General features: G+C 52.5%; 2 protein-coding genes across 5 annotated transcripts in view; both read left to right on the forward strand.

The window, feature by feature from the left end:
• Positions 1-18,554, forward strand: part of kiaa0586 (KIAA0586 ortholog) — a 37,214-nt gene that overhangs the window by 17,809 nt on the left and 851 nt on the right. For 2 of the 4 annotated variants that reach the window (XM_063497108.1, XM_063497112.1), the window contains exons 8-25: positions 10,547-10,676; positions 10,754-11,301; positions 11,386-11,458; positions 11,691-11,852; positions 11,945-12,152; positions 12,232-12,438; positions 12,540-12,640; positions 12,720-12,863; positions 13,877-14,061; positions 14,134-14,258; positions 14,337-14,527; positions 14,596-14,927; positions 15,005-15,240; positions 15,327-15,379; positions 15,457-15,567; positions 15,645-15,729; positions 15,913-16,067; positions 16,150-16,183. In XM_063497108.1, coding sequence (XP_063353178.1) covers positions 10,547-10,676; positions 10,754-11,301; positions 11,386-11,458; positions 11,691-11,852; positions 11,945-12,152; positions 12,232-12,438; positions 12,540-12,640; positions 12,720-12,863; positions 13,877-14,061; positions 14,134-14,258; positions 14,337-14,527; positions 14,596-14,927; positions 15,005-15,240; positions 15,327-15,379; positions 15,457-15,567; positions 15,645-15,729; positions 15,913-16,067; positions 16,150-16,183 — 3,080 coding nt within the window. The remainder of the gene's footprint in view (positions 1-10,546; positions 10,677-10,753; positions 11,302-11,385; positions 11,459-11,690; positions 11,853-11,944; positions 12,153-12,231; positions 12,439-12,539; positions 12,641-12,719; positions 12,864-13,876; positions 14,062-14,133; positions 14,259-14,336; positions 14,528-14,595; positions 14,928-15,004; positions 15,241-15,326; positions 15,380-15,456; positions 15,568-15,644; positions 15,730-15,912; positions 16,068-16,149; positions 16,184-18,554) is intronic. The other 2 variants (XM_063497111.1, XM_063497110.1) reach the window with 2 other exon arrangements.
• irf2bpl (interferon regulatory factor 2 binding protein-like) lies at positions 1,126-6,310 on the forward strand. Its single transcript, XM_063497115.1, has one exon. The coding sequence runs from the start codon at positions 1,185-1,187 to the stop codon at positions 3,102-3,104; it is 1,920 nt and encodes a 639-aa protein (XP_063353185.1). The 5' UTR covers positions 1,126-1,184; the 3' UTR covers positions 3,105-6,310.

Below are 18,554 nucleotides of genomic sequence, written 5' to 3' on the forward strand. Positions count from 1 at the left end.
TGAGTGCGGACAGCTCCACAGAGACTCATTACTCAGTGATGTGATTGCTGTCTGCAGCAGAGCTGAAGCTGCTGTGTGGAGAATCAGGATATTTTCCACAGTCAGACGTGCTCTGAGCACCGAGAGGCTCGGGTCAGAGAGCTGCCCATCACGTCACACAGACCGGCTAATATCACGTCTGACTGCACAGCACCTCGATCAGGAGACACACGAGGGGAAGGAAAGAGGCAAACAAACCTCCTATTGGTCAGTTCTTTGTTTTAATCTAAAGAGATTTACAGTATACTACAGTAATCCTTTGCTGATTACCGTAGTATACTGCATGTGTTACACATCACAAGACTCATTTTTATTCATCGTTTATTTATTTAACTGTGCTGCACAGATAAGTTTGAGATTCTTATTGATTATAGATGTTTGTATTTTATTGATTTCTTTTTTTAATTGAACTACACTGAGGGTTCAAACAAAAGCATAAATTAGCTTTGCTGAGCTCTGAAGACAGAAACCATCAGAGCAGCGAGGGCGATCGAGGCTTAGTGCATACTGAGGGAGAGAGGAGGGGTGGGTTGGAGCAGAGAGGTAAAACCTGCCTAGCAACACGGATGTCTGCAACCCAAACCCCCAAGGTCCACCTTTAATATTCCACCTTAAACTGCTGTGAGGTGATGAAACACCTATGCTGTTGTTTCCTCTGAGGAGAGGGGGGGGTTGATCTCCGAGTGTCTTCTCATCCTGGGGGGAAGCACAGCAGACCCCCACCCTCAAAAACCAAAGACTGGTAAAAGGAGCAGGAGTTATCTAAAGAAACGAGCTGTGATACTTTTATGATGACTCGTGAACAGCCCCACAAACTACAGACAAAAATATGATGGGGGGGGGGGGCCCTCAGCCCTCCCGCTGTGTGCCCCTCCGGACCCGTGTGTGCTGGGGTCAGACCCGTGAACCTGTGACCCCGGCAGCTAGAGTGCTGCAAGTGGAGCGGGGCTTCTTCTTTACCTGGATGTGACAAATACAGGAGGATGAAGAGGAGGAGGAGGTGGGGGTGACACAGATGGGGGAAGAACGAGGGCAACAAGTGGGATCGTGGAGGGGGAGGGACGGTGACGTCAGCTACTCCACCAGGTGGCATTGTGTGAGAGGGGGTAACAATCCGAATTCCTCCGCTTCCCCGGGAGTGATGCATGCAGGGAAAAAAACGCAGAGCTCCCTCCTCCTCCTCCCTCCTCCATCTCTGCAGCAGCACACGGAGCTCCAGCAGCAGGAGGAAAAGAAGGAGGAGGAACAATAAGCTCAGAGGAGGCTCCGCAGTCCGGCGGCGTGTCGCAGTTTTAGCGGGAGCTGGTGAAGCGGCTGCCCGGAGGAGGAGGCAGGGGGCCGGCAGAGGGAACATGTCCTCCCCGCAGGTGTCCCGCCGGCAGTCGTGCTACCTGTGCGACCTGCCGCGCATGCCTTGGGCCATGATCTGGGACTTCACGGAGCCCGTGTGCCGCGGATGCGTCAACTATGAGGGCGCGGACCGGATCGAGTTCGTCATCGAGACTGCCCGCCACCTGAAGCGCGCTCACGGCTTCCAGGAGGCCCGCGGTGCCGCGGGAGCGCCCCCGCAGCAGCAGCCCGGGGCGACGAAGAGCCAGGCGGCCACACTAAGCGGCAAGGAGCCGCCGAGCCACCACCACCACCCGGCGGATGGTGCAGCCAAGCCCCAGCATCCCGGGACGGACCGCTACTCGCTGGGACGCTTCGACTACGGCGGCAGGCCGCCCACCGGGATCGGAGGACCGAACGGCTTCAAGGACGACGGCCCGCCGGAGCTGAACCGCCAGAGCCCGAACTCCCGCGGCAGGACCCCCGCCGGGCCGCCGTCCGCCGCCGTGCCACCCAGCCTGCTGCCGCAGACGGGCCGGGCCGAGCCCGGGGCGAAGCGGCCCGCCTCGGTGTCCGCCGCCGACCCGGACCGGGAGCTGAAGGAGAAGCAGCGCAACGCGGAGGTGCTGGCCGAGCTGAGCGACAGCCTGCGGAGCCGCCAGGAGGAGTGGGCGGGCCGGCCGAAGGCCGTGCGCGACACGCTGCTCGCGCTCACCGGAAGCACGCCCTTCGACGTCCGCTTCAAGAAGGACCACGCGCTGCTGGGCCGCGTGTTCGCCTTCGACGCCGCGTCGAAGCCCGGCGCGGAGCATGAGCTGAAGCTGTTCATCGAGTACCCGAGCGGCTCCGGGACGGTGTTCTCCAGCGCCTCGGGGGTGGCCAAGCAGATGTACCAGGACTGCATGAAGGACTTCGGCCGCGGGCTGTCGTCCGGCTTTAAGTACCTGGAGTACGAGAAGAAGCCGGGTTCCGGGGACTGGCGGCTGCTCGGGGACCTGCTGCCGGAGCCGCTGCGCTTCTTTCGGGAGCCGCTGTCCGTAGAGCTGCTGCCGCAGCCGCACGCCGACGGCGGCTTCCCGCTGCCGCCGGGGCGGGCGGGGGGCTCCCGGCCCGGGCTGAGGAAGAGGAAGGCCTCCCCGGAGCCGGACTCTGCGGACGAGCAGCAGCGGCAGCAGTGGCTCGGGGGCCCGGGCGAGGCCCTCAAGACCCCCCCGGAATCCGCCGCCGCCCCCCCGCAGAACGGACAGTCCCCCATGGCCGCGCTCATGTCAGTGGCGGACGCGCTCGGTAACGCGCACTCGCCCGGCAAGGACAGAGACTCCGCCGCGCACTCCAGGCACGCGGCCGGCAGCCCGGCGTCCCCGGCCTCCGCCTCCGGCCAAAGGCGCCTCTCCTCCCGCAACGGGGACCTCGGGCTGCCCGCGCAGGACCAGGTGCACGCGCAGAGCGTGCCCGACTCCCCCGTGGCCAACAGCGGACCGCTGTGCTGCACCATCTGCCACGAGCGCCTGGAGGACACCCACTTCGTGCAGTGTCCCTCCGTCCCCGGACACAAGTTCTGCTTCCCCTGCTCCCGGGAGAGCATCAAGGCCCAAGGGGCTTCCGGGGAGGTGTACTGCCCCAGTGGGGACAAGTGCCCGCTGGTCGGCTCCAATGTGCCCTGGGCCTTTATGCAGGGGGAGATTGCCACCATTCTGGCTGGAGATGTGAAGGTAAAGAAGGAGAGGGACCCCTGAGGAGGAGGTGCTGGAGCCTCAAACCCAGACTTTGTTTTTTACGTTTCCTGGATCACAGCCCAGGTCGAGGTACTTTACTTCAGCCTTCACCCACAGAGATTCGCTCTAATCTAAACTCAGTCAAATATTCAAACCATGAAGAACAGCAAACTGTTTCAGTCGTTTAGAGTCTGGACTGGTGATCACGCGAAAGCTTTTCTGATTTAACACTTTCCACCTTCCTTTGTCATCGTGTCTGTTTTTGATGTGACGGAGGTTAAAGGTTGAGTTTTAACCTGGCGTCAGTAAAATAATGAGTGTTACTGATCCAAAGCAGCGCTGACACTCTTCAGTTTATACGTCGAGCAGAGTAAAGAGCTGACTCCAGCTCCGTGTACACGTGTGTGTGTGTGTGTGTGTGTGTGTGTGTGTGTGTGTGCAGTAAGATCATGCATGCTATAGTTTCTGTCCAACACTCACAATCTACAGTTTCTTTACTGTGAGGCTTAAAATAACCTCAATATTCTGTTAAAAGGAGTTCATGTTATTACAGGTGGCTCCTGTAGCGTATTGTGTGTGTGTGTGTGTGTGTGTGTGTGTGTGTGTGTGTGTGTGTGTGTGTGTGTGTGTGTATCATTACACCCATGAATCCAAATCTGTGACCACGGCGCCGGACCGTCAGCCCGTTTCTGCATCTGTAAAGAAAACCTGATAAAAATACGACGAAGGCGAGAAACGGAGATTATCGTGATGTAGTTTAATAAACGTCTCGGACAAGCAGGCGACTCTTATTTTGAAACAAAGAAATATGTTTTAAAAGAAAAATGTAATCGTCCAAATTATCCAACAAACTCCGATGTATGACATCAGAGTGGTGATCTTTGGTTCGTTTACTTTGTGAATGAGTTGTTTTTGTCTGTTGTCCAGGACGATGTGCTCACAGACTGAAACAGTTTGACTGAAACATGAAACATTACTGACGTTAGTCTGTGCCTGTTGTGTGGCTCCAGGTGTCGCTCCTGCCATCGTTCATGTTCGTCTGGAGTTTGTGTCCTCGAGTCGCCGTCACACTTCCATCTCACAGTGAAATTCACATTAGTTATGTTTGTTTTAAACGGTCGTAAATTCTTCCTGTTTGACAAACGAACCCTCCCAACAAACTGCTGACGGACTCGGACGTTACATTTCACCGCTGACCGGGTGGAGAAACGTGTGGAGGGTAGGCGGAGCTCACGTTCAGCGTTTATTACCTTTGACTCTTTGTAATTAACGTCGTGGACATCAACAACCTCGTGGTCTCAGAATGACATCAGGCTGTCACTGTTGTGAAGCATCGTCTGTTAGCAGCGATGAGACCGGCGGTGAGTTTCAGGGCGTCTTTGTGCACGTTCCCACTGCAGGAAGCGGCCGGTAGGACGTCATTTCAGGAGGAGAAAGTGCTCGCTTACAGTCTGTTGCTCCACTTTCCCACTCTGTGGAGTCGCACTCGCCGCAGCTGGAGGGGCTCTTCATGAAGGGTTATTACAGAAATGCAGCTGAAGCTGTGGAGCGCGCTCACAGCAGGTCCATACCTGTGTCAGGTGTCCTCACTGTGAGCGTGCACACACACTCGTTTTAAACTGATCGTCACGACGATCGCTGTCATCTCGGCTCGCTGTCGTCCGCTGTGAGCTCACAGAGCCTTGGTTTAAGTTATGGCTCGTGGTTTTGGTGCCTTTAACGAGGCGTCGCACAAAGATCAGCTCGGTAACGTTCTCGGCGGTAGACCGTCACTCCTGTGGCACGTCGGCAGAAGCAGGGGTGTTTGCTCATGAGCTTAAGATGATTAGACAATAACTGGCTGTGTACAGACTTGAACTTTAACCTCAGGCTTGTTGGACGTGCAGATGAAACGGGCGTCATGCTGTTTACAGAGCCGCTCCTCGCCTGAAACAGCTGCAGCATCAGTTCACCTCCTCTAACCCAACATGGCTGAGAGGAGGCGCGGCCGCGCTCGCTCGTGACTCTTCCTGATCTCTGCAGCAGCTTTGAGACTCGCTGCAGCCGTGAGCCGTCACCGTTCAGCTGAACGCGTTTGCTGCTCCTCATAACTCGGTTATAGAAACTTTCTGTGCTTTAAAAAACAAACAAACTTCATAGTTGGATATTTTAGAGCTTTGTTGATCCCGTCCAGTGAATAAATGTTATGTTTCTGTTGCACCTGGATCCACAAAGCAAACACAAAGATGGAGGTCAGACTGATGAATTCTTCATTTTCAGTCAATTTAAAACAAATTAACTCTCAAATCCAGAGTTTCTTCTGTGGACAAACTGGTTCCAGTGGTTTGAAGTGAACCAACCAAAAAACGCCTCGACTCGAGGTCACCTCGAGGAACACGTCTGCTGCTCGTTTGCTGGTTTTCTTCCATTTGGACTGGACAGGAAGTGAGACCCGTGAACACGCTCGGACTCTGACGGCTGTTGGAGAGACTAAACAGGAAGTTCAGTTTGTTTCTTCTGCCCTGAAAGCCAACGGTGTCAGAGTATAATTATGCTGACGTTTCACTGCAGATGTAAACGAATAAATCAGCATAAAAACAGACGAGCAGGACGTAGAGTCGTGTTCAAACGATGCTTGGAATTGTGTATCGTTTCTACTTTGTGTCATGATCTAAATGTAAAACAGAAAAAAACCTTTTGTACTTGAAAACTGTGTCGGATGTTTTGGGACATCAAAGAGGAGACCGTCGCCGTGCACACGCCGTCTTCCCTCCATCCAGATGAGGACTGCTTCCAGTGAGTTTGGAGCAGACAGCTGAACTTATAAATATTCTACATGTGGATGTTTCAGAAAACGTGTTTAACAAAGAAACGAGCGTGTTGTGTTGTCGTGGAGATGAAGGCGTGATCAGTGCCGTGGTGTTTAGGAGGTTCAGCGTGAGGCAGCCGGTAGTCGCTAACACATGCTCCATTTTTACATTAGAAAGTCGTGTCTGTAAAGAAAACAACAAAAAACAACTTTTTTTATTTTTATAGAAATAATTCATTTCATACTTTCATTTTGAATTGGACGTTTTTTTTCCTTTCTAATATATTTTGTACTGCAATAAGAACCCTCCTCTGTGTTCCTGCCTCACAAGGTTCAGCTTGTTTTGTATTTCTGTTCAGATAAAAATGAAACTAACACATTTGATCTTGTAACGTGCCTTGGAGCTGAGTCGGTTGTAATAAATTCCTTTTCTGTCAAACGTGACGTTTCTTTAATGCGACACTCGACTTTATTTTGAAATTCTGGTGCTGGAATCGCTCACGTCCTGTGGCCAAAGGCTTCTTTCAGTAGAAACTGAGTCAGGCTGTGATGGAGCGGCTCACCTGTTTTCCCAGAAGCCCAGCTAAAGTAAGAACACAGGAGCGAATGAAATCTCACTTATTGACCTTCACGTCTCCAGGAAGTTGTGTTCGGATCAAATCCGGGCCTCTCAGGGAAAACGGCCACATTTCCACTGTTCACTGTGGAGCTTAAACACAGCACGGGTATTTTCAGATATTTCCAATTAGAAATCAAAACCACTTTTTCACAGCTTTGTGTCTGAATTTGTCGGCTCCTGAAATCCTGCACTCAGCGTCTTCACATGGACGCCACATGTTGGAGTCACAAATGTTAGAAATGATCATGTGAGGAGGAGCCGAGCGGCATCAGAGCGTCCAGCACCAAAGTGAAACCAGCAGAAACACACACAGATCAGCGTGGTTAGCATTCACACAGCGAGCTGCTGCACTGAGCCAAGGGCACCTTAACCATCACTGTCCGCACACACACACACACACACACAGACACACATACCAGGGGTGTTTTTGTTGTTCAAAGAGAAAATCTGCAATGCAGCGAGTACTGCTGTTGATACTGCAGTAATGGTAGTACGGGTACTGCATCAGGAGTTTGTTAGCGAGACAGGAAGGACTCTGATTAAAGACACGGCGTCGTATTAAGATCCAGAAACTGCACCCACTCAGTTCACCTCTGCTGCGCTCTGATTGGCCGCTGAATGTCTGACAGAGTGTTTTTGTGCGTGCAGCTGCAGCAGCCGAAGCGGCTCAGACAAAGACACCACGCTGCAGGTGTGTGGATTTACAGCGAGCTGCTCTCAAACCTGCAGCTCGTTTCTCGCGCTCTGAGAGAGCGGCCTTGCACGATCCTAACGGCGAGTCGGGACATCCACAACATCAGCGGCTGCTCTGAATGTTTTCACATTCTGTGGCAGGCGTGTGGGGACGACACAGTTGCCCAGAGCTCGAGGGTGTTGCACTCGCTGTTCTGATCACAGAGCAGGCAGCCTCTCTGCGAGCTGTCTGACTCTTATGGCAACCTTTGTGTTTGCAGCCATAAGTAACATTTTATCCTTACTGGATAAAACGCAGATACTGACAAAGTTCACTTGCAGTTGGAGAAAGGTCATAAATTGCAATAATAGGTGAATGTGGTTTCATGCGATGTCTGGGGATCCCTGCCTGAGCTCATTGTTAGAAGCTTCATGTTTATCCTGCACCACAGAAACATGACAGCATCCGGTCTAAAATTGTGAAAAGTCTGAATGAAGTCTGGCACAGTGCGGTGAAGAATGCCAGCTTGGATCAGTCTCCATGTTCAGACACAGTTGAGGCGTTAGGCGGAGCGGGCGGAGCCTCCGTCAGTGAGTCGGCGCTCACGTGGGCTGAACGTGCAGAGCTAAATAAAGACACGGAGTCGCAGCGAGGTTTGATTCATCTGTCTGCACAGCACCGCAGTCGGTTCTCTCCCCCCCCCTTCGTTCGCTGTAGCCGTGGAGGATGCTGCTGTTGCCATGGTTACCAGCTTCACGTTTAAAGACATAATTTATTCAGGAATGTGCAGAGACAAGTGCTGCAGTGATCGGCCGCTCTTTAAACACTGACAGAATCGTGATCGTAGCCCTCAATAATTTCACATTTGTGCCGATAAACAAGCCGCCACCCCTCCCTGCATGTCACGGCGTTGACTCCATTTAAGACGATGATGTCAGCACTCTTTTCTCGTCCATCAGCACTCCCCGCTGGTCCCCCCAACCACACACACACACACACCTATGACTGTTTGTGGCATCAACCCTCCCCCACTGGCCCGCTCAGAAGCCTCCGTCTTGCTGTGTTTTTATGTTGCCTGATTGGTCCACTTCAGCTCGTGCTGCAGATTTCATGCAAACCTGATTTAGCTCCACACCTACAGCGGATCCATCTGGAGTCGGTGGATCCGTGTTTTGGAGTCAGGTATGTCATGATATTTGAACCACATCTGGCCCACCTGACATTTCCCACCCGCTGTGTGTCTATTCCACTTCATGTACCCCACTTAGGTTCAGTCAGCATTCAGCCAGCTGTGTGTGGCAGGTCCACATTTAGCCTGTACGGCACCAAAGGGGGGGCTACGTTCACAAAGTGTCCCTTTTTGTCCCACGTTGGTCCACATTTAACCATAATGGATTTTGTCGCAGGTAGTTCAGCAGTTAAGCCGGGTCTGCCTGCTGAAACTCACCCACAGGTCCTCTTCACACGGGCCTTGTGCCACACGCGTGGACTCTCTTTAACATGTTTATTATACCCAGACCCCACCACACATGTGGCTCCACATCTGTCCTAGGCGGGTTAGCCCGTTCGGGTCCACATTCAGGCAGGACAGCAGTCCACCTGTGCTCAGCATTAATCATCGAATGAATGCGGTCCACGTGGGCCTGCACAGGTCCGGTTTTAGCTCATGTGTCGAACACGCAGCGCGCTCGGAGCGCTGAAGGGAAGCACAAGGACAAAGAAAAGGGTGAAGCACAAAGACGCGGCATTAATATTCATCCGCAGCCGTTACTACGGCGCTCATGAATTATTGCTGGCATGTAAAGGTCTACAGAGAGGAGGAAGGGGAGGCCCGGGCCCCCTCCCCCGCCCGTTTCCTCCATCAGCATCTCTGCTCGCTGTCACCATGGGAAACCACTGGGGTGTTGCCTAGCAACAGCAGCAGCAGACAGCGTGCTGCAGCTGTTTGTGATCGTTTCTGAGCGATTAAATGACAGCGCAAGGCGACAGCGCAAGGCGACAGCGGCGCCCATTTTATCCCCACCCACCGCCACATTTCCAGCTTCAGCGAGCGTCACGACTTTAGCTGAGGGCGTTTGGACCTTCGGAGATGAAGGTCAGACGTTTCTGAGGGACCTCAGAACGTCTCTGTTGTATCATCAGAAATAACCGAACTCTGGTTCTGTCAGGCCACAGTCGTGATGTTACGGCGGGACTAGCCTGTGAGCCTCGGGGGGCGTTCCTCTCCCAGCTCGCATCACTGCGTACGTCCTCCTCAGTCTGTATATTTTAGTTTTGATATTCTGAGACTGAAACCATTTTGTCCTGCTGTGAGGTTTTCACTTTATGTTTTACCTGCAGCAGCCCTGAAACGTCACAAACTCCCCACGATGTGACGGCGCTAACGCATCAATGTCCTCGCTGCACAAGTGACCCTCGCACTGTCGGAGTGACTCCAGACGCTGTGTGTGAGTGTGTGTCTGTGTGAGTGTGTGTGTGTGTCTGTGTGAGTGTGAGAGTGTGTGTCTGTGTGTGTGAGTGTGTCCGCGTGTGTGTGTGTGTGTCTGTGTGTGTGAGTGTGAGAGTGTGTGTCTGTGTGTGTGAGTGTGTGTGTGTCTGTGTGAGTGTGAGAGTGTGTGTCTGTGTGTGTGTGAGTGTGTCCGTGTGAGTGTGTCCGTGTGTGTGAGTGTGTGTGTGTCTGTGTGCTTTAGACTCAGCTGAATTGCCAAGAATGTGACACTAATTGCGTGTTGTGTGTTTGATCTCATTAATTTGAATCAGTGCAGTGTTCAGTGTCAGTTGTTTTTCTCAGCGCTGTCTCACGCTGCAGTCGCTTCATTTATTTGTTTACTTCTGTTTAATGGTTCTGATCTTGGTTTCCTGTCAGTCCTCAGTGCTGCTGTGTGATCGTAGCAGCGTGTGCTTTTCGGAGGGTGGGTAGCTTTCTCGCCCCCTGGTGGATGGCTGTAGGGTACATCATAAGTCCCGCCCCCTCCACGCGAGAACGCGGTTAAGAGTGTAAGCGTCGGAGCAGCCTGAAGGGCTTCATTCCACCAACCTGTCAGGTTACTCTACAAGTACAGTATGAAGTACTTGAGTGAAAGCACAGACTGGGGGTCACATGGGGTTTTGGTCCGTTTCAGATGTTTGGAGAGTTTTTATTTCAGAGCCATATGTGAGTCAGATTGTGTATTAGGATATGTAACGCTGCGTGGAGCGGAGCGCTGGATGGGCTGTTACTTTCACTTCTTGAGTAGCGACAGTGTTGTTGAGGCGTGAGTGTTTAGTCAGACACACTCAGAAACTAACAGATATTAATATTAAAGCATTACACTGGTCATTTATTCAGGCTGAGCGATCTAGGAAGTTAAATCTGTTCTCTTTGCCTGTTTTTAATACTTCAGACATGCTCACATGCCTGAAAGGTCTCAGCTCCAGTCTTTAGCCAATCACAGCTGGGAGGCAGCGAGGAGAGCCAATGACGTACTGCAGGAGATGAAGCGTCTGAAGACAGAGATGAAGATGCTGCTGACGGTCAGTGTACGATTCAGCTCAGCTCGAGTTAACGGGAATCTGTAATACTGAAGCCTGACACACGTTCTGTCCCCCAGCAGCCAGAAGACCCTCTGAAAACCAGCAGACCTGCACCGAAGCACCAGCAATCCCAGCAAACCCAGACCCAGTCCCAGCAAACCCAGTCCCAACAAACCCAGTCCCAACCAACCCAGTCCCAACAAACCCAGTCCCAACAAACCCAGCCCCAGCAAACCCAGTCCCAACAAACCCAGTCCCAACCAACCCAGTCCCAGCAAACCCAGTCCCAACAAACCACCTCAAAGGAAAATCACTTGAGGTCCCAATCTTCCCACCTCCAACAAAACTTATCCCATGAAAACAGCTTACAGTCCCAGCAAAACCAGTCCAGACTACTCCAGCCCCATAAAACCACTGATGAAGAACATAACCTCTGGTCCCAGCAGTCCCAGTCTGTGCTGGTCCAGAGGAGGTCCGCGGTCCCGTCCCTGCTGGAGGAGGCGGGTCAGGTTCTCCGTCAGGTTCGAAAGCAGAAGAAAGTTCTGGAGGAGAACCTGGAGGCTCTGCTGAGAGCCCGAACCGGAGAGGTCCTGCACTGCCAGCTGGAGGCGCTAGCTGCTAACAGGTAGCTAATGGTAGCATTGACTTCAGGTGTGCTCGCTAACACAGGACAGGTTTAAACACTTAAGATGGTTTCTCTGACCGGCAGAGACCACAGCGAGGAGGTCCGCATCAAGAAGACAGTGGACGCCTGGATCAGCAGGTTAAGCAGAGACATCCAGGTGAGCTCCAGCAGGCTGGGAACACCTTCGTTTTTCTCTTTGTCTGCTTCTTCATCTTCTTCTTAAACTTCACTTCTAGTACTCCGATGTGGCGCCATCTGTTCTCTCACTGATACGACAGCACAAACGCTTCTTCTTCTTTGAATTTTTCTTCTTCTGCTCCTCCTCCGGTGCTCAGAGAAAGAGCAGAAGAAGAAAAACGGGGACTGACCCTTCTCTGCCTTCCCCTCAGGCTGAGATGTCCTCAGGGAACATCAGCAACCATCACTCAGCTGTGGACGCTGATAGCTCCGCCCACTCAGGGAAGGAGAGGCCAGTGGGCGCGCTCAGAGGGACAGGAAGTACGAGGACAGAGAGGAGAGGAAGCAGAGGCCAGAGAGCCGGAATCAGAGCGGTGAGGCTGGATTCTTCTGGAAGCCATTGATTAGTTTCTCATCAATAACAAACAAGCGATCACTGATTGGTTATGTGTTTATGCACCCGCAGGGGGTGGAGCCTAACCGAGCCACAGGTGGAGCAGCTGAGCGTCATCAGTTGGACGTGGACGGAGAGTCGTACCTGACCCGGGTGTATGGCCGGGCGCCGTATGAAGGTCTGAGACGGACCCTGAAGAAGAGTCCGTACCTTCGCCTCAGCTCACCTGCCTCACCACTCGGAAGGAAGCCCCGCCCCCGACTAGTGGAGAGCGTCCGAGGTCAGAAGGTCGACATCAGTAAGTGTGATGGTAAAGGTTCAGCTGTGGGCGTCGTCAGACTTTCTGCTCTGTGTCTCAGGTGTGAAGCTGAAGTCCTCCAAGACTCAGACCAGCCTGGCCCCACCCCTCACTCAGCCCCAACCAATCATTTCAGCCCCTCCCTTTGCTTCCTCCTCACCTGGACGATCTCACGTTTTCAGCTCATCACACCTGACCTCAGGTCACCTTGATGACCTCAGCATGACCCCTGCAAACAGCTGCCCTGTCGCCATAGCGATCCCACTGGGTCAGTAACATAGTAACCTGTTTTTGTAAAGGTTAAAATAAACATAAACAACAGTTCCAGGTCAAAGGTCAAGTGTAACACACACAACCCTCCCCCTGCAGGTCCACCCCGGATGGACTCCAGGTGTGAGCATCCTCAGGAAGTGACATCAGCGCTCGCTGCCCCTCCAACAGCCTCTGTGGGCGATGAAGCACCTGACCAGGTGAGCAGCTGTGAGCCTCTGAGGACTTCAGTCAGTCAAAGGTGGAGGTGTGAGCTCTGACAGGTGTGTGTGTTCACAGCAACACCTGGAGGCAGAAGAAGCTCCTCCCCCTCCCCGTCCTCCATCACACATGATTGACATCATCGAAGGGAACGAGGAAGAAGTGGAAGAGGACGACGTCTTCCCTGGAACTGACTTCCTGTCTGTTATTGATGTTGTGCAGGTGAGCCCCTCCCCCTCCTGTGTGCTTTAGAGCAGCCAAACGTAAATGAGCTGTGAGCCGCCGTCGTCTCATTGGACGCCCACTTTAGTCTTCAAGTAGTCAAGTAGTGTAAAAACAAGCAAACAAAAAAACGCCCACAAATACTTCCTGAAATGTTTTGTTCCCTCTTCTGAAACCTTTCATTGGACGACCAAATAAACACATCAGTGCTCTCGTTCTGTGCGCACACACGTGGCAGCACTGCTGCTGTCGTTGTGTTCGTATTTAACTAAAGTGCAGACATAAGTGAACACATGAGTTTGTGACTCTTGCTGAGCTAACAGACGTCCCTCAGCATGGTTGTGCTCTCTGCTCATGTTCAATCATTTTTGGCTTTTTAAAGAACTTATTTTAACATCGTGCTCAACAAAAAACAAAAAAGTCACTTCAACCAACAAACTGCATTCGATTTCTTCACGTCAACATACGGCCGCCAGTTTGAGAGCTCCGCTGTAGACTGTCAGTGTTTTCAGTGAGGCTGCAGCGCCACCTGCTGGACGAAAACAGAACCGCAGCAACTCAGAGCGAAGAAGAACCAGAGAAGATGATGATGATGATGACGATTGTTATTATTATTCATGTTTTTGGACACATTACTGTTATGAAACATTGACGTTTGATTCATTAATCCTTTGGTCTCATTTTTGTGTTTTCGTAGATTTTTCTCAGTGATTTCAGTAACATCTGATTTATATCTCGTTCCTTTATCCTGTAATTTCACTGATTTTCAGTTGTGATGTTTTTTTGTTCTTTTTAGACTTTTAGTGGAAATCTCAGGAAACTTTAAAAACTGAGCCGGTGTTTCAGAATTTTGGGCTTTTTAAGATTTTTGGAAGGAAGAAGGTGAAGATGTTTAAAAATAATCTATTGACTCATTAATATTAATGTCAGGCACATTTAGGTTACAGTGCCGTGCAGAAATCTTGAGCTCAGGTGTAGTGATGTCACTGAATAATGACGTCCTCTCCTCTCAGCAGGAGGTCAGTGTGTCGGGTGAGGAGGCCGTGGAGCTGGACGGGGGTCCGTCTCCCCCTCCGGTCCTCTACCAGGGTCCCGTCTTCCCTCCCCAAGCTCCCTCTGACCTCCCAGCCCAGGATCAGGTCCCCGTCCTGGGCACGGCCCTGCAGCGGGACGTCCTGGAGAGCCGGCTGGTGGAATGGTGAGAAACCAGCACGAGCCCCTGACCGTGGAAACGGCGCCACATTGTCACCATTTTGGTTTCTGTGTTCAGGGTGGAGCAGCAGCTGATGTCCAGGATGATCTCAGAGCTGTACCGGCCCCCGCCTTCTGACCCCGCCCAAAATAGCGACGTGGACCAGTCAGATCCCGAGGAGCGCAGCACCACCTCAGACATTGGTAGGTGTACCTCCTCCTGCTCCTCCTGTTCTGCTCCCCCGCCCCTCCCTGACTGTTTGCTCCTCTGTGTGTCTGCAGTGGAGGCAGCAGGAGACGCAGGCCTGCAGCTGTTCGTGGACGCCAGCGCGCCCGTGGACTCTGAGTTAATCCGGCAGCTGGTGAACGAGGTTCTGGCTGAGACCATCGCCCTGATGCTGGGCCAGAGAGACCCACTGGGCGCAGGACCAGACCCGGCGCTGGAACCAGCAGGACCAGCAGCCCCTCAGGAGGTACGGAAACTCTGTCGTAGCGTCGTAGCGTTAAGCTCCACCTCTGAAGGCCGCCGCTTCTGTTCCAGAACGAACCGCTCCCATTGGTCCCCACACCGGAACCAACCCCACCGCCCAGCCCGGCCCCGCCCAGCAGAGAGACTACAGCAGTAACCACACCCCCTCCATCAGAACCGACAAGCCCGCTGAATATGGAGCCTCCTCAACCAATTGCACCACCAGGTCTTTTGGTGACCTCAGAGCTCGTAGCCACACCCACTCTTAGCCCAGAGCCCACCCCCTCTGCAGAAAGCCCAGCTACTGTACACCAAGCCCCGCCTCCCTTCACCTGGGAAGAAACTGAGCTTCCATTGGATGAGGAGAGACTGGTGGAAGACATAACCACACACAAACCACCTCTGTATGTCCAACACACACACACACACGCGCACACACACACACACTTCCTGGTTCATTAACACGTTTCCTCTCCTGCAGGTTGATGTCAGTAGCAGAGGAGGAACCTCCTCTCTCTTCTCCTCACCCTCCTCCTCCCTCCCTCCCCCCTGCTCGCTCCCCGTCTCCTCCTCCTGAGGCAGGACCGGCGTCCCCCTCCACCTCCTCCGAGGAGTCCAGCAGCTCCAGCACGGTGACGGCTGGCACTGAAGCAGCTCTGAAACACATCTCAGAGGGAGAGCTGCTCATCAGTGCCAACCAGCTGGCAGCCATGACAGGTACCATCATCATCATCATCATGTGTGTGTTAGCAGCACACCTGTAACTTGCAGGTGTGACTCTCTGTGCTCTGTTTGTCTGTCAGGGGGCGGGGCTGTGTGCAGCTTCAACAGCTCTCTGCAGGAGCTGCAGGATATGGTGAGGAACCACTGAGCAAGGCACTGCTGGAAGCTTAGCACAAGCTGAATATTAATATAATGATGTGCCCCCTCCAGGACTTTGACCCCCCCAGTGAAGGACAGGTGAAAGGTCGCGAACTCCTGCGCGCCCTGCTGACCAAAATGGAGCAGGGAGTCACACAGAGAGGAGAGAAGCCTCAGCCCGAGGTGAGCCTGCAGGCATCAGAGAGCATGTGAGAGGCACCACACCTCAGCTTATGACCTCTGACCTCGTATGTCCTCAGGGCTCCTGGGGGAGGGCGGATGGGAAAGTAAGCTCCACCCACAGCAGTCAGTCCAGCTCACCTGGACAGATCAGTCAGGCTGCAGGTACGCCTGCCCTCAGACGACGCTCAGGGACGAAAAAACAAAAGTTTTCTCTCGTTTAACACAACAGAGCCACTCACACTGTTCTCATCCAGACACCTCCAGGTTTTACACTCTCACCTGGCTTCAGTCAGAGGCCCCGCCTCTGATTTACCTCTGACATCACTCTGTTTCCATTCCCTGCAGATGTGTCAGAGGTCAGCTTTGAAGCCACCAATCAGGGCTTGTTTACTTTGGGCGACCTGACAGGGGAGCTAATAGGTACACTGACCTCTGACCTCGACACAGAGCTGTCACTGTCTCCTCCTCCACACCTGGAGAACACACACACTCCAGGACAGGTGAGACACACACACACATGTTGGCTGTTTTCGTGTGTTTTCATTTTTATGTCGATAAATCTGTGTGTGTGTGTGTGTTCAGGTGCTGCTGGTCAGGAAGTCCGACAGTCACACAGGTAAGAAACACACCTGTCTGTGATTCTTGAACGTTTTGTGGGTCTGCAGATGTTTTTTAGCTGAGATCACGGACGACGCAGGAAACATCATCAGCCGAGAAGTGTCTCACTTTTATCGGCTGACGATGGAGGAGATGAAATGAAATGAGCGAGTTTAGAACAACATCTGTAACAGAAACTGACCCCGGGTCAGCTGTCCACATACTTTTGGTCACATAGAGAATGAAATGGCTGCTCTTCATCGTGTGAGCAGCAGGGGGTGTCAAGTGTCCACACAAAAACCAGCCCAAGTCTCCCAGTGAGCTGCCCTGGTTTACTGGTTTACTGGTTGGGAACCAGTGAGACCTGTTTGATTCCTAAAGATGACATCAGACACAGGAAACACCTGACAGGTAGATCAGTATGAAAACTGACCCACAGTAAAAACTAACCTGCTGAGATCAGGTGACTCCTCACGCTTCAGCTTTTATTGTTTTAAAGTTGGAGATTTGGTGATGCTGATTGTAATACGACACAAACACCGCGTCACGGCGGCGTAGTGCTCAGGTCGGTGTTACATGACCAGATGTTCTTTTATTACATCTGGAATTTGATCACATGGGTCACGGACGTCGAGCTGGGGCGCTCTGAGTTGGGTGAAGTGTTTAAGAAGGAGCAGGCTTCTGTTTGACTCCGCCTCCTTCGGCGAGGTGTCAGGCGGTGAAGGCAAACTTTTTAACGGGAAGCTGAGCGGGTCAAACACTCGCTCTGAGGAAATGGGAGCACGTGGGCGTGTACTCTTAGCTTTAGATGTGAACAACCAGGCGAGTGGTTTGTTTACATGCAGTCGTGACATCACACGACCAGCGCCTTACAGGAACCAGAAACTGCTGCAGTTCACTTCCTGTGAATGAAACGTGCCTGAAGACGAGGACGAAGAACTGAACCTCATCACCAGCCTCTCTCTTTGTGCTGTTTGGGTTGTCATGGAAACATGTCATATATCACAGCTGGTGTGCGCGCAGGCTTCACCGACCAATCAGAGCACGTGTTTACATACATCTGTGTGTGTGTGTGTGAAGGTTTGTCAGGTCCACCTTCGTCTCTTTAATTAGAAGATGCTCAGTAACCATGACAACCAGCTCACGGAGGCATGTGTAGTAGCGATATCTCTGTCTTGATCGCCATGGAGACGCAGGCTCACGGGCCACTCGCTCTGATTGGTTTATCTCTGGACACAGTGAGAGCAGCTCTGCATGACTCAGTTCATAATAATCCTTCTTTGTCTCAGCTCATCTGCTGTGTGAAACAAGCGGTCTTAGCTCCGCCCCCTTTAAGGCACTAAAAGGAGCGTTTGAACGGCAGTCGGGAGGAGCCGTTCTGTGACATCACACAGACCCCTGAGTGTTGAGAGCAGGCGGCGCCGTTACCGTCCTCACACTGAGCTCATTGTCCTGTTTGAACGTCCCAGCAGCAGGAGTCATGTGACAGGAAGTGAGGAGCAGCAGTTTCACACAGGGTTCGATTCAGCGACTGAAACAAAAATAAATAATTTTCAGGGACAGGAAGTGAGGCGTCCAGACCTCCATCGTGGCGGCTCCTCCTCACAGTGAGCTCAGTGTCCTGCAGCTCCTCACACCGCCTCCCGTCTCCCCGGCAGAGCTCCTCTTTCATGCTCCTCCCTGCTGGAGACAGCCGCTCAGTGTGTCCCAGAAACCCACAGCTGCTTTTCCATTCCTGGTGGCAGCTCAGGGTCAGCGAGTTCCTGCTGCTCTCAGGCTTCAGACTAACCTCATGAGCCGAGCCGGCAGAAGGAAACGGACGCGTCAAAGCGTTTCTCGTCACCTCCTCTTCCTCGCCTCGAGCGCGCCGTGCTGCTCGGCTGTGACCTCAGCGAGCCTCTTTCTCCTTTCACAGTGCTCTGATGTCAGTGCGTTATGTAAACGTTTTACTCACTCAGCAGATATGAACACTGCAGCTCTGAGTGCTGCCCCTCTGCAGGCTTCCAGAGGTCAGCCAATCAGAAGAATGCTAAGTTAAAGGGGGGAGGAGCTGAACTATTTTGGGGAGGAGCTGAGGAGTTTATTACTAATGGAGTCATGCAGAGCTGCTCTAGCAGAGTCCAGAATAAAAGATCCAACAGGAAGAAGCGCCGTCCACACAGGAAGTGACTCACAGAGGTCAAAAAAAGTTCAGCAACAGCGGGACGAATCAGAATCAGAGTTCTGTTGTTTACAGTGCTCCAGTATAACCAGTAACAAAAACAGACAATACACACATATACAATATATACATACATATAAGTCACTTACTAATAAATATCTGAATAAGAAAGAAGAGCGTGTGCAAAGAAGGTGTAGCTATGGCAGTATACAGTGTGTTGGGTGGAGGA

Source organism: Pelmatolapia mariae, linkage group LG16_19 (genome assembly GCF_036321145.2).
Source record: "Pelmatolapia mariae isolate MD_Pm_ZW linkage group LG16_19, Pm_UMD_F_2, whole genome shotgun sequence".
Classification (NCBI taxonomy): domain Eukaryota; kingdom Metazoa; phylum Chordata; class Actinopteri; order Cichliformes; family Cichlidae; genus Pelmatolapia; species Pelmatolapia mariae.

Excerpts from the sequence above, each read along its gene's own strand:
- irf2bpl (XM_063497115.1), top strand. The coding sequence starts at position 1,185 with ATGCAGGGAAAAAAACGCAGAGCTCCCTCCTCCTCCTCCCTCCTCCAT.